The 14,079-nt window shown below is 37.4% G+C and overlaps 1 protein-coding gene across 6 annotated transcripts in view; it reads left to right on the forward strand.

Moving 5' to 3' along the window:
* wdr27 (WD repeat domain 27) overlaps positions 1-14,079 on the forward strand; it is a 63,916-nt gene that overhangs the window by 25,675 nt on the left and 24,162 nt on the right. For 3 of the 6 annotated variants that reach the window (XM_081714437.1, XM_027014232.3, XM_027014233.3), the window contains exons 22-23: positions 1,507-1,609; positions 4,928-5,026. In XM_081714437.1, the coding sequence (XP_081570563.1) occupies positions 1,507-1,609; positions 4,928-5,026 (202 nt within the window). Of the gene's footprint in view, positions 1-1,506; positions 1,610-4,927; positions 5,027-7,553; positions 8,744-14,079 lie in introns of those variants that run through there. The other 3 variants (XM_081714436.1, XM_081714435.1, XM_081714438.1) reach the window with 3 other exon arrangements.

Consider the following 14,079-nt stretch of genomic DNA (forward strand, 5'->3'; position numbering starts at 1 on the left):
GGATTCAGCTTTTTTTAGTAAGTAATGTTTGAACCTAACATCTTGTAAACATTTCATTAATTGGGGAATATGCAAACCACCTACTCTACCAGATCCAGTTCCTGATTGAAACTGAAGATGTTTCAACCGTTCTTCAAACCCACTCTATAATCTTAGTGCCATTAGCAAAGCATTAATCCCTTAGCAAAGAGTGTTAAAGCCATTATATTCACAAAAATGGAAGGTGTGGAGTTACCCAGTAGCTCCTGTGTATTTCGCATACTTCCTTCAGCTGTAACTCACATGGTGCCTAGATGATCTCCTGGTAACTGTTGACAAGCAGTTTGCTCTTATGTAGGCCCAGAATAGCTCTGCAGGTCTCAGAGTGCTGCACTATTTAAGAGTTTTATTTTATAACAGAACAAGTTCCAGATGTCTTTCCCTAAACTACAGAGACTGACATGGACATATTTAATGATATTTCAATCATTGAGGAGACTCATAAAACTCAATATTGTTCTTCGACTCAGTATGTATGACTTGCAAAGTACTAAATAGACCCATCAATGCCTATTATTGTGATATAATTGATTAAAGAAAGCTGTATTCTAGTTGATTACATAAACCTATTGATCTCATCACCAGTACACTGTAAGAAACTCAAAAAACTGTGAATGACATAATGTAGGTGATGCATTCTAATGGCTGGATGGATCCACAGCCATCCCAGTGAGGGGAGAGTGCAGGGGAACATGTACAGTAAAGCATGATTAGCACACTGTCTATTTACATCAACATGTACAATATCGTGAATATCATGAATAATGTATTTACTGTTAGACATGCCTAAAAAGATTCTTTAAATGATTGCATAGTCTTTTAACCCTTTTAAAGGTAATGGGATATTCCAGACCCTAAGGATTGGTGGGGCTTCTGGGATAAAAGCACTGGGAAAAAAAACATGATGAGAGCTCTCTGTAGAGAGCAGTTGAGCATGCAAGAGAGCCGCATTATGCTCCAATTTTAATCTTACCTGGGGATTGTTAATAGAGAATTTTCACAGTGGTTTTGGTGAAGACTATAAATAAAGGATAATGAAGATTGACTTGGAGAATCTTTGCAAACTTCTGTAGTGAGCCACACTCCTTATCCTCCTCTGTACCATACAGAAGAGGATAAGGAGTGTGGCTCACTACAGAAGATTGCAAAGATTCTCCAAGTCAATCTTCATTATCCTTTATGGGGGTTTTTTTCTGTGAAATACCTTCTCAAGTTCTAACTCTGGACAAAGTGGTTTAGTCTCATTTACTATGATAAACCAAAGAGAAATGCCATTGTATGAGTTTGTGTGAGTCCGTGTGTGATCCACTACTTTCACTAATAATACTTTTATCATTAACTGAAATAATATTTTGTTATCCAGACTATCCCTTGAGTATAGCTGTACACATACTTTCAAAATATAAGGCACTGAAGGAGTTTATAGTGGTATTAATCAATCAGATGTTCTTAAATCCTCTCTTTCAGGTGTGTTCGCCGGTATGAAAGCCATCTGAATCGGCGTCATTGTTGTACAGTGGCTGTGTCACCTTGTGGACGTTATGTAGCTACTGGCTCTGAAGACAACTGCGTGAGTGACACATTTTAATCTCTTCATTAAAATGGCAACCTTTCATATGTGCTAACCCATCAGAGCACTAAGAAGTGCCAAAAGTGCAAAAGTGACTAACAATTTTACAACATGCCCAGGCGCCAATGCTAAAATGTAAACTGATTCCTGCAAAGAGCATACCATCCAAAATCCAAAGTCTTTTTTGAGAAGGTGGACTCAGTGCTTTTTGGGGTATTTTCACAATTTTATGCTTTTAATGCATGAGCTTTTCTGCTTTCCATGTGTATCTGGAGGTGACGCTGGAAAGCACAGGAGCATATCTCCCACACTATCTACCTTGATCCCTTCAGTTTGGCAGTAGAGTCTAACATTTCTTCCCTTTTATCACCTAATGTATTACTAAAATATTTTCTTTGTCAAATTCATAAAGCATTTCAGGTCCATTTTTCAGGTGGTTATTCTGTCTGATGCCCTTTTTTCCTCATCGACTCCTTTAAAACACAGTAGTAGGACTTTATACCGGAAGCCAACTATAACATATTGGATGCGGAGGCGAGCCGTCATTCAAAGCAAAACAGATGTTTTATTTTTGTTTACGTGTTAAAAATAAAGTAAAACCCCAAGCTCAACACAGGGTTAAACAAGAAAAAAAAATATGACAACAAATAATGCACTGTAAACACAATAAAGCAGTTGAATATGGAAGCACACACTTGGTGAAACAATGACAAAGCACAACAATGAAACAGGGCTTTAAATACACATACTAACAAAGATGGTAACTAGGGATGGGTGTGACACACGACCAGTTAACAATGTAGGGGTGTGGCAATGGAGACACACGCACACACACACACCTTTGCAATATTGGGAAAATCAACCTCAAAGTTGTTATTGTTATGATACCAGCAATGGGAATGTTGACTCTAGTTTCCTTAAAAACTTCCTATTATATGTTCAGAAGCTAATTTGTGTACAACTTGGGCCCAGCCTGGTGCTAGTGAATGGTGCAAGGTCCAGTTGTGAAGTGATTATATCATTCTGGAACATTAGTAAGAATATTTTTGTTCAAAGCTGTGCATACTGCTGCTTTGTGTTTTTTTGTTTTTTTTTCTTGTCTCAAAATTTGGGTTATTGAAAAGTGGTATATAAGTTTATTGTTGTTGTCATTATTATTAAAATGATCAAAGAATTCTAAATGATAATAAGTAATCAAAAATAATGTAGCGGTACTACTATATTGTGTACCCCTGGCACATATTTCCCAGAATATTATTTCATATTTATTTATATATTTGATTTTTTTGAAGGGGGAATGACTGCTGTCCTAGTGTTTCCTGTCTATCTCCTTTTTCCAGGGCTCATCACAATAATTTTCACTCAGCAGAGCCCAACAAAGTCAATGCAAATGGAGAGGCTAAGCAGTTTTTAGCTTTCTTTGTAGATACCCAATTTTATTTGGCCTTTAATATTTAGATTAGATAAGTCAAAGACACATTTTCATAAAGTTACTTTACCAGGCAGTGTTTGTATATGTGTGTGTCCTGTTTGCTGAAGGCAGTGGAATAACATAGGCATACTAAGAGCTGTTACTAATAGCGGAGCCTGGGCAAAGCAGTCAGGTTGGAGAGGATCTCTAACAGAGAGCAGATACTTTCCAGCATTTCTTGGAAGGTGACGGAGTAAAGGGTAGAGAGCCACTTCACCATTATTTGTGGGTGCCATAAGAGTTCTCTAAGATAGAAACATTTGTATTTGTCTTAATAATTCATAAGGCAATCATTAAAAAATAAAAAAATCTCCAAAAAACTGGCAAAATTGAATTACATTATTTACAAGCCCTAAAGAAACCTTTCCAAGCACCTTTCAAGTTCAGTAAAGGAGATAGTTACTGTCTTACACGCTACATGTAAATGACCTGACACATAAAATATGCCTTTTTGCTGTATATCCTCTATTCATCATCTTTAGCTTTGTGATACCTATTTTCCATTTGATTGCTGTCACTAAAGGGCATGCTGTCACACTCTCATGTTCTTGTCTCTATCTCCTTCTGCATCAACTTACCATTTCTTTGCAGGGCTACTACCCACCAGCTCCTCTGAACCCTGTCAGCCATAGCTCTGCCCTCAGCCATAGCTCAGCCATAGCTCTGCCCTCCTTATCAGCTACACCTGTTCTTAATTCATGGACTGTACAATGCATATATCCACTCCTGTTTCCTCTGCTTCTGTTTGCTTCTGTTAGTTTCCTACTAAACCTTGCTTGTTTTCCTAATCTACAATCTTTGGTCTAGCCTGTAGGGTCTGTTTCCATTGCTAGATTTCTGGTTTTCCAGTTTCAGTAAAGCTCTGCTCACCATTGTTCCTCAATCCCTGACTGATTTGTTAAAAATCACAAAAGCTGTAGCACATTGTAACACAGAGCAAACATGAGGCAGATGGAAACGCTGAGAAGAGTGAGATTTATTAAGAGCAAATCCAGAATCGGAGTTGATAGAACCATCCAGGGTCAATGAGCCAACATGAACAGGTCCAGAAAACATGATAAAATAAACAAAATAAAACACAAAAACTATTAACAATTAAACAGAAAGAAACAAGACAGAAAACAGGCTACATACAACAACATAGGCAGCGTGAAAACAGCTTTTGCACAAAGAACATGGGTTAGGACAAAGACCAGTAGCATAACTAGGAGAACACAGGTTTTAAATAACAAGACTAATGAGAAAGAAACAAGCTCCTTGTATCACGTTCCTCCAAGGTGATACAAATGACAGGTGAGAAAACTCAAATAAGGGGCAGAACAACAACAAGGAAGCAAAGCAAAACAAAGATGCGAGGCAGGGTTACCAAGGAGATGGGACAGTATAAGGGATAAACACACATGAGCCATGAAGACATGTTGAATTATTGTACTTGAGGTCCTCCCACACCTAGGACCAACCTGAGGAATTGGTCTTATAGTTCAAATGTTCTGTATACTTCCAAAGGTGTTTCATTCGACACATCTGGAGGTGTTCATGCTACTTTCTGCCAATAAGCATTTCTGCCTATAGTTGTATTTTTTTTAATGGCAGTTGGACTCTTTCAGTACACTACATGTCTTAAATGTCTTACTATCCATGTTGTACTCTAATTGTCTTACTGTTCATACCCCAATTCTTACTTGATTTGGACTTGATTATGTAAAACATATGTGCTTTTAGTCTTTTTTATGCATGTCATTATATGTCATTTAATCTTTTCTTGTCACTGTCAGCATTAAGACTGATTGTCATTATTTACAGTAACCTTTTCTTGACAATTCCTTGACAGTTGACCTCTCTTGTAGGCCTATGTGTATGATATACGAAGCAGCAGCTTCCTGCACAAGCTCCAGAGGCAGTCTGACACAGTTCTGAATGTGGCTTTCAACCCTGCCACTCCAGAGGTAAAACTTTTAACCTTTTACACCCTCCTTTTTGCTTTTGCTTTTTGCCCTCCCCAGCTTGTCATTTTAATTTTCAGCCTACACTTTTTAATGTTTTTTTCATGCATTTCATTTTTTTCTCTATGTCTGAAAATGTTCAATTCATGTTTTTTTAAGCTCATAGCCGTCATTCAAAGTTATTAAAAGCATGGTGCTCTAGAGGCATCTGGAGGCATCTTAATCTATCCTAATAATATTAATCTTAATCAAAATCCATCTTGATTCATCATTCATCATTCACAAGGACAATATAAACGTATACATGTACAGTGGTTTTCAGACACATAGTGACATATGCCAGACAAAGATCCTTGTATGCGATGGTTGGGCTACCGGGCAGAAACTCAGGGTGTGCGGAAGCGAGGGGGGTTCCCTTCACTGCAGGTGGCCAGGAGCAAGAGCAGAGTATCTCAACATTCCTGGTGCTCCTGCCACTTCTCTCATTCCCTGGACGGAAGGGCGCCTCAATAGAGTGTCTGTCTCAGTTTCACCAGGGCGAAGAGCTGCACAGAACTGTGCTCCTCTGGGGGTTTCATATAGCACATGAAAAGCCTTCCTGAAGAGATGCTACATCTGTCACTCTTGGACTGATGGCTTTCCCACACTTCCCCTTCCGCACACTTTGCAAAACTAAATATTTTAGCCATCTCCATGTACTTTTCTATAATATCCTCTCATCCATTCAACAAAACAGTTCAACAAACCAACAAAGTGCTATTTTCTGGTTACAAAGAAATGAACTAGCCTACTAAAATAACACTTTATTTGTTGCATTTATGGTTTATTAATAGATTCCAAACAATGCCATTACAAATATATCTTTTAGTTAGAATGTAGTAAATGAGATAGATCACATAATTCAATTGAATACAAAGCCACCTCCCAAAATAAATAAAATAAATGAATAATTTAGTAAATAAATTAATAAATGCAACCTATATAGGTAGAATAAGATAAATAAATCTAAAATAAAGAAAAAGGAAAAAAGGGAACAAAAAAAGTTACTTGAATGCTGCTTAGTGCAGTGAACGAGAGCAATCAGACTGTTTTCTCCTGACATTAGACATTGTGTGGAATATTTGAGTAGTACCAACATTTAAACACACACTTTTAATAATTATTGGCTATCATTGCTTAAAAAAATATCTGGCATTTTCTCTGTTTGCTGTGAAGAAATGGCTGCTATAGTGGTTAAGCTGTTTATAGATATTGAGGCCCTGTGATTACTACAATAACAGTAAGTAAAATCCAAATTTAACTTAATAAAGTGGTAGAGGTATCTCAGTGATTAAGGTACTTGAAAAGATGATCAGAAGGTTGCTGAGCCCCACCACCACCTAGTTGTGACTGTTGGACCCCTGAGCACAGCCCTTATCCCTCAATTGCTCAAGTTGTATTCAGTCATAATTGTAAGTCACTTTGGTTAAAAAGTGTCAGGTAAATGTAAGCCAAAATCCTCTTTTGAGTCCACCATCATAGATGATACAAGCTAAACATTCTTTTTGTGAGACTAATTAGCTTTGTAAAAACATATCACATAGGGCTTGGCAATAGCTGTTCAAGGAATTGTGAAAGTTGTCAATCAGTAATTCTTGTTTAAATATTTTTTAGTCCCACAGAATCCAGACAAAATATCTGTTATGTTAAATTATGCGCTTCAGCATGCACTGAGCCATTTGGCATTTGTTGAACAGATTATTCTATTTTAATTAGAATCTTAAAGAGATCTTGCTCCTTGTCAGCTCTTGTGGATGCTAAGTATCTAAGCTGTGTTCAGCCTCCATATCACAACAAATCATGCCAAAGAACAACAAATTCACCTGTATGATAGGTCATGTACAGTGTCATAAAAATGTATTCTCTTCAAATCTATAGGGCACTTTTCTGAGGCTAAGTGTGACGTATGATTTGCAATGTGATTTTTATGCAAGTTCTGGGATATTCTGGAGTTGCTTAGAGCATGCTAAAATGTGTGTTCTTCTGCTTGAATGTGGTCAATGTGAGAACTTCGACAGGCTCAGTTGCCAAAGAAATGTGAGCAAAGGTATTTTGGTGATGTAGAGCCCTTCTGCCCTGAAGTGGTTTACCAACTGTAGCGGGAGGAACCTTTTAAAGTCTTGATGTTTTAGCGTTTTGTGTGTGCTTCCCATACATGGCCACCTTTATATAGTTATAGGACTTGTTAGTTGTTCCTGTAAAATGTATTCTAAGGGCTCTCAAAGTGCGTCACATACTTTACTGACCGTAATACAAACGTTTTGAAAGAAAATACAATTCTGTTATCAAATAAGCAATATATTTTATTCAAACATAATTGCCTCCAGTCAGTTACTGCAAGTTTAGACTTTAGAAAGCAGAATTTTCCATCTTCCTGATAATTTTATCTCTTGACTGCTGTGTCTTGGTCTTCACCTGTTGTGTCTTGGCTTGACTCTCCTTTTAGCACATGTTAATGATTTCACATGGTGTGAGCTCTTCTGCTACCCAGGGAGCATTGGAAGAGACCTTGCCTCCACTCATGTGTCTGCTGAAGGCATCGTCTGCAGCACATTCCAGATCAGAGTGGAAAGAAATCTTGTGTCTGTGTGTGTGTGGAGAGGGAGCAGGAAACTTCAGTTCATCTTTGGACCTCCTCACATGCACTGCAGTGTACTGCAAAGAAAAAACGAAAATCCAGAAAACATTCCCTTTTGTAAAGAATTATTTCACAAATGAACTTAACATCTGAAAAATGTCTCAAAATATTTCTAATGGTTGTCTAACATGCTTCGAGTAAAGTTCCTGCCATAGGCTGCAAAGGGGTGGGATACGGGTTGAGTGACTCTGACATATGGCCATAATGCTGAAGTACTGTTAGGTGTGCTTTTATGTATAATAATTTGTCTCATCATTTTTCCTTTGTGTGGTATCTTTCTGAAACTCAGGGTGTCTGTGAGTATGGTGAAGTCTTTTTACTGCTTCTAGGATTGTACTTTTCAGGACTGAGATTGATGTTGCCATTCCTGGCATCTGTTGGAGCCTGCAGTTTAGGGGTCATGGCCCCAAACACTCCTGTCACCAGTCAGACCACCTGGGTTTTGACCTTATACATTCTCTCTAGTTAATCTTTCTGTCAGGGGTGTTTTGTATTTATTTGTTTGACGATGCCACCTGTCTCCACTGCAGTTTTCTGCTCCTTTTCTATTATCACTGTATCAGGTTGGCTTACTATTATTAGTTTCTCTGTACAAATATGGTACTGGTAGATGTAAACACTGATGTATGTAATAGATAATATCTAGGGGACAAATCATAAGTAATTGATATAAAATTCCTTTTATAAAAATAAATCATGGTCTTTAGTTATTAAGATGCTGCATAAAGAAAGTAAGACAGAGCTTTATCAGTCCACTAGAAGTGTTCCTGTCTGAATGCAATAGGCTTGATATTTTGTGAAATGTTACAAACATACACACACTCTCACAGACAAAACCCATAGAAAAATATTTGCATTTGGCCCCCGACCAAGATTTTAAATGCTCAACAGGCTTTATTTCATCTCTTACATAACTTGCGCAGAGTTTTCACAGCAAAGTACATCAAAACATGTGGAATATGGGAAGATGAATACAAGGAAACGACAATGATGGAAAATGCTTAGAAAGAGATAGGGGTAAAGAGAGCAAAGGAGGAAGCATGATCACGCAGACAGGGTACAATATTTAATAACCCACCACCACTACCACAAAAAAGCACATACTAATATCAATAATGTTCCAAATACAATAGTTGAATTTACATTTTCCAATACACAGCAAAAAAAAAATTTTTGGCCTTCTCCACTCTATAAGAATAAAATAAGACCCACTATCTGCGATATACTTTGATACCCTCATAGCTGCATGACTTTGTCATATTTATTTGCTTAGTTGTACATGCACTATCACTACTGAATTATGGTCATTTTTGCTTCACTATTTTGAAAATGGAGGCTGCATGGATAAAGGGAGGCTGCATGGATAAAGGGCATTCCAGCCATCTGAAAGATCTAGTCTGATATCTAGCCATTGGAGGGGTCTTTAAGCTCTTGATTGTCTTAGATTTCTAAAATGACTGCTGCGTTTTGTCCAAGCTGCACCTACTTAAGACTGAACAAACTTCATTGACCTCTTCAAATTGTGACGGTCCTTGTGACCGTACCAGATGTTGCAGGGCAGCCTGACTCGCATCCAAAATGAGGACAGTGTTTAAGAAACCATGAAGAGACTCAATCCCTACTCTTCAGTCATCATTTTGAAGCTAATGAAGCTGTTAATTGGTCACACTGCTTCAGTGTAATTACTGCTGACACTCACAGTGAACTCCATCCAGAACAACTAAACTGAAATAATGACTTATGTGATGTGACAGCGCATGCTCTCTGAAATCTGTTGAAACAACCTGTGTAACACAGATGTTGCTTGTGTGTTGAAGTAAGTGAAAAATGTTAGGATATTGTAGCTATTCTTGGCACTGTGTGTTGATAGGATCACTTGTCTCTAGGAAAGGCTAGAACCAGATGCTGCATTGCATTCCTATGTCACAATGTTCTCCTTCAAAATGGCGTTCACATATTTAAAGCACAGGTTGGACCATTATGGCTGTGTGTCAGACCTGACCAGGAAAACTACTGGGCACCTACTCAGAATTAGATTCCCATCTTACATGACATTTATTTAAGTATTAATGTATGTCATGATATTTAGAAATTTCTCAAGTACACAGGGACTGTCCTGCTATGTACAAAACCCCCTGAACTAATGTTGCATTTTGTCAGTCCACAGCAGTTTTTCATGTCTGGTTTTATTGTTCAGCATGTAAAATCTAACAGTTGCTCTGCCTGTATTGGTATGTAGGTCAGGAAGAATGACTGAACACTTAGCTAACCCACACAGCTGTTATTTGAGGGCAGTCCACATGTTTGGTCTGTGGAGAGAAGAGTGTCTTCTGGAAGGTGGGCAGAATTCCACTTAGAACCACAGTCTGGGTAAAACCCCAGAATAATCACCTAAGAAAGATACCTATTGTAATTTCTTAACCAAAAATTTGTATGGCATTTCATGTGTGTCCTGGCTGTCTTTCATTGTTCTTTTATTTTCAGACAGAAATATCAGAGAGAAGAAGAATATCTCCTTTTATGGAGCAGTCGGGTTAAACCTGATGCTAATTAAGTTTATCCTTCACATTTAGGGGACTCTGGTTTGTTGATGATGTATATCAGCTTGGTCTTTGGAGGAACCAATTTTTCTTGTTGCAATTTTTAGCCTCAGATTTTCCTTTCCAGTTACTGAGTATAGAAGTGGACGTTGTTGCATTCTTTAAACACACAAACACACTCAAAATTCCACTCTCATTCACTTCAATCTTGGCAAAAAAGTGATTTTAAATTTTTTTTTATTAAAGGTTAGGTTTAAGGAAGAACACAATAGTCTACATTAGAATATCAATGTTTATTGCAGAATGCACCAGTACATATTGTGCTGACTGACTCAGACATGAATTAGGAAACAAGTTTTTTCCTGTCACTGATCTAAGACATACCAAAGAATTAAAACATTTTACAATGGACAAGAAAACAATAATGAATATGTCCATCACCAAGAAATGTAGATCTAGTTTTAATAGCATGTAGTGCTCAGTATAGAGTGCTTATGTAAAGTGGTCTAGGTCACACACACTAATATTTCGTTGAACCGCCTTTAGCTTTGACTACGGCACGCATTCACTGTGGTATCATTTCCAGAACGTCAGTGTCACAGCATTTATTTCTGTACAGAGTTGCATTAATTTTTCCCCCAAGATCTTGTATTGATAATGGGAGATTTGGACCACTGCCCAAAGTCTTCTCCAGCACATCCCAAAGATTCTCAATGTGGTTCAGGTCTGGACTCTGCAGTGACCAATCCATGTGTGAAAATGATGTCTCATGCTCCCTGAACCACTCTTTGAGCCCGGTGAATCCTGGCATTGTCATCTTGGAATATGCCCGTGCCATCAGGGAAGAAAAAAATCTGTTGATGGAATAACCTGGTCATTCAATATATTTTTCAGTTATTCAGCTGACCTCATTCTTTGGGCACATAATGTTGCTGAACCTAGACCTGACCAACTGCAGCAACCCCAGATCATAGCAATGCCCCCACAGGCTTGTATGATAGGCACTAGGCATGATGGGTGCATCACTTCAGTTGCCTCTCTTCTTACCCTGATATGCCCATCACTCTGGAACAGGGTAAATCTGGACTCATCAGACCACATGACCTTCTTCTATTACTCCAGAGTCCGATCTTTATGCTCCCTAGCAAATTGAAGCCGTTTTTGTCGGTTAGCCTCACTGACAAGTGGTTTTGATAAGGCTACACAGTTGTTTAGTCCCAATTCCTTGAGTTCCCTTCGCATTGTGCGTGTGGAAAAGCTCTTACTTTCACTTTTAAACATATCCCTGAGTTCTACGATTTGTTTTTCTACGATTTGATTTCACCACACGTTTAAGTGATCGCCGATCATGATCATTCAAGACCACAGGATCATTCAAGACCACAGGATGTGTCTTTCAGCATGGTTGTTTAACAAATGAGAAGCTACTCACTGCATCAGTTAGGGATAAATAACTTGTCAGCATAATCACCCATGCAGTAATTATCCAAAGGGAGGCTCTTACCTTTTTGCTTAGTTAAATCCAGGTGGTGATCTTTTTTTTGGCCAAGCAGTGTGTGTGTGTGTATGTGTGTGTGTGTGTATGTGTGTGTATGTGTGTGTGTGTGTGTATGTGTGTGTATGTGTGTGTGTGTGTATGTGTGTGTGTATGTGTGTGTGTATGTGTGTGTGTATGTGTGTGTGTATGTGTGTGTGTATGTGTGTGTGTATATGTGTGTGTGTGTGTGTGTGTGTGTGTGTGTGTGTATGTATGTATGTATGTACGTATGTATGTACGTATGTATGTAGGTATATGTATATATATATTTGTTTTATTAGACGATTTGTTTTATTAGACAATTTTCTGTCATGGGTTATTGGAGAAATCTAAGACTTAGGGAGTTATACCACATTAAAACTTTGCAGATATGAGGTCAACATTTTTCCTATCCTCCCTGATGAAGTAATATTTTCCCCCAAAATAACTATACTCCTCACACAAGTTCCTTTGCAATTTCTCAAATTCCATTCTTATGAAAAACTAAATACCAAGACTACTGTTTACTTTTTCCAGTGATCAGTTTTGATTCTGACTGATATTTACTTACACTGCTTGTTGCTCCATTGTTACCAATTTTCAAATTTGTTACCAGTACAAGGCGATCAGTGCAATGTGTAATATTCTTGTTCCAACAGTATTAAATACTTTGTGAGTTCAATAATGACATATTTTGTTTGATTACAAAAGAAACAAGGAACCATATCATCTTCAGTTCCACCTGGATTTTAAGAAAACAGACATTACTAGTAATGTCACCCAAGAAAATTCTTGACCCTTAGATATTAGTAAGAAATTTGGGGGCAAGTTTTTTAAAAGGATAGCTAACCTTTAAAATCACTTAAGGATAGCTAACCTTTAAAATCGCAATTAATATTTTCTTTGTAAGCAGTATGTGAACCTATTTTCTGAGATGTTTATGGATTTTTAAAAGAATAATAAGAATTCTTTTTTTTAATATATATATATATATATATATATATATATATATATATATATAAGAATTCTATATATATATACATATATATAATATATATGTATATATATATATAAGAATTCTATATATATACATATATATAATATATATGTGTGTGTGTGTGTGTGTGTGTGTGTGTGTGTGTGTGTGTGTGTGTGTGTGTATATATATATATATATATATATATATATATATATATATATATATATATATATATATATATATATATGTGTGTGTGTGTGTATGTATGTATGTGTGTGTGTGTGTATGTATATATGATGATATAGCAAATAATGATATAGGCAGCTACTGTTGATTCAGATATAGCTGTTACTGATGCAGAGACTGCCGTGACTCAGGTATGATTCAGATTCAGCGAATAATAATAATAACAGAGACAACTACTATTGATTCAGAGCCCGTGATGTCATCAGTCAGAGGTCATCAGTCTATTGTAAACAGTTTTGTACCATTAACTCAAGGAATGTGCTGTTAGCTCTAAAAACATATTTGATGATTATAACCTCATATAGCATTCTACATAATTTCTAAAATGGATTATATAATCAATTCTAACTACCTTCACAAATATCTGTCAATAGTCGCTAGCTTTTTTTTAAATTAATTTTTTAATAAAGTTGCAAATGTATATGTCACATAAAGCCAAAGGTGTAATAAGCATTGCTTTCCAGTAATAATATGGCTTCTCTGGGTTCCAAGGCAAGCATTTCTATCACAGGTGACACTTAATAACAGCACCCCTGACTCCAGTTCTGATGTGGATGACTTGATTAGCCCAGTCAAGATGACTGCTTGTGTCTCGAAGCTCTGACTTTGACTATTGAAGTAATGTCAAAGAAGCCTCTCTGAGGTCAGAGTAAAAAGTGAAGGTAATGGGGCTACTGGAGGAATTCAGTGATCTGTTCCATGGTCACCTCAGCCTCACATCATTGGCTAAGCAATGTCATTGGTACTGGTAATGCTAGAACCATTAGCCTTCCACTTTAATACACATCACCAGCAAAGAAAATAATAATTGAGGGACAGATACAAAAGACGCTCAAAGAGGAAATCATTGAGCCTTCATCCAAACCTTAGGCTACCCCAATATCCACTGTGAAGAGGCCTTGTGGCAAATCAAAGTTGTCTGTGAACTACAGGGGAGTGATTCAGCTTATAGTGACTCCCACACAAGGGTCGATGAATTTCTGGATTTCCTGGCTCTGGGAAAATTTCTCCCTATTATTGATCTGGTATGTTGCTGCTGGCAGGTGGCAGTAGAGGAGAGTTCAAGGCTCAAAACTGCTTTCAGTTCACACTGTGGGC

This window comes from Electrophorus electricus, chromosome 5 (assembly GCF_041902795.1).
Source record: "Electrophorus electricus isolate QZ-2024a chromosome 5, ASM4190279v1, whole genome shotgun sequence".
NCBI classification, from domain to species: domain Eukaryota; kingdom Metazoa; phylum Chordata; class Actinopteri; order Gymnotiformes; family Gymnotidae; genus Electrophorus; species Electrophorus electricus.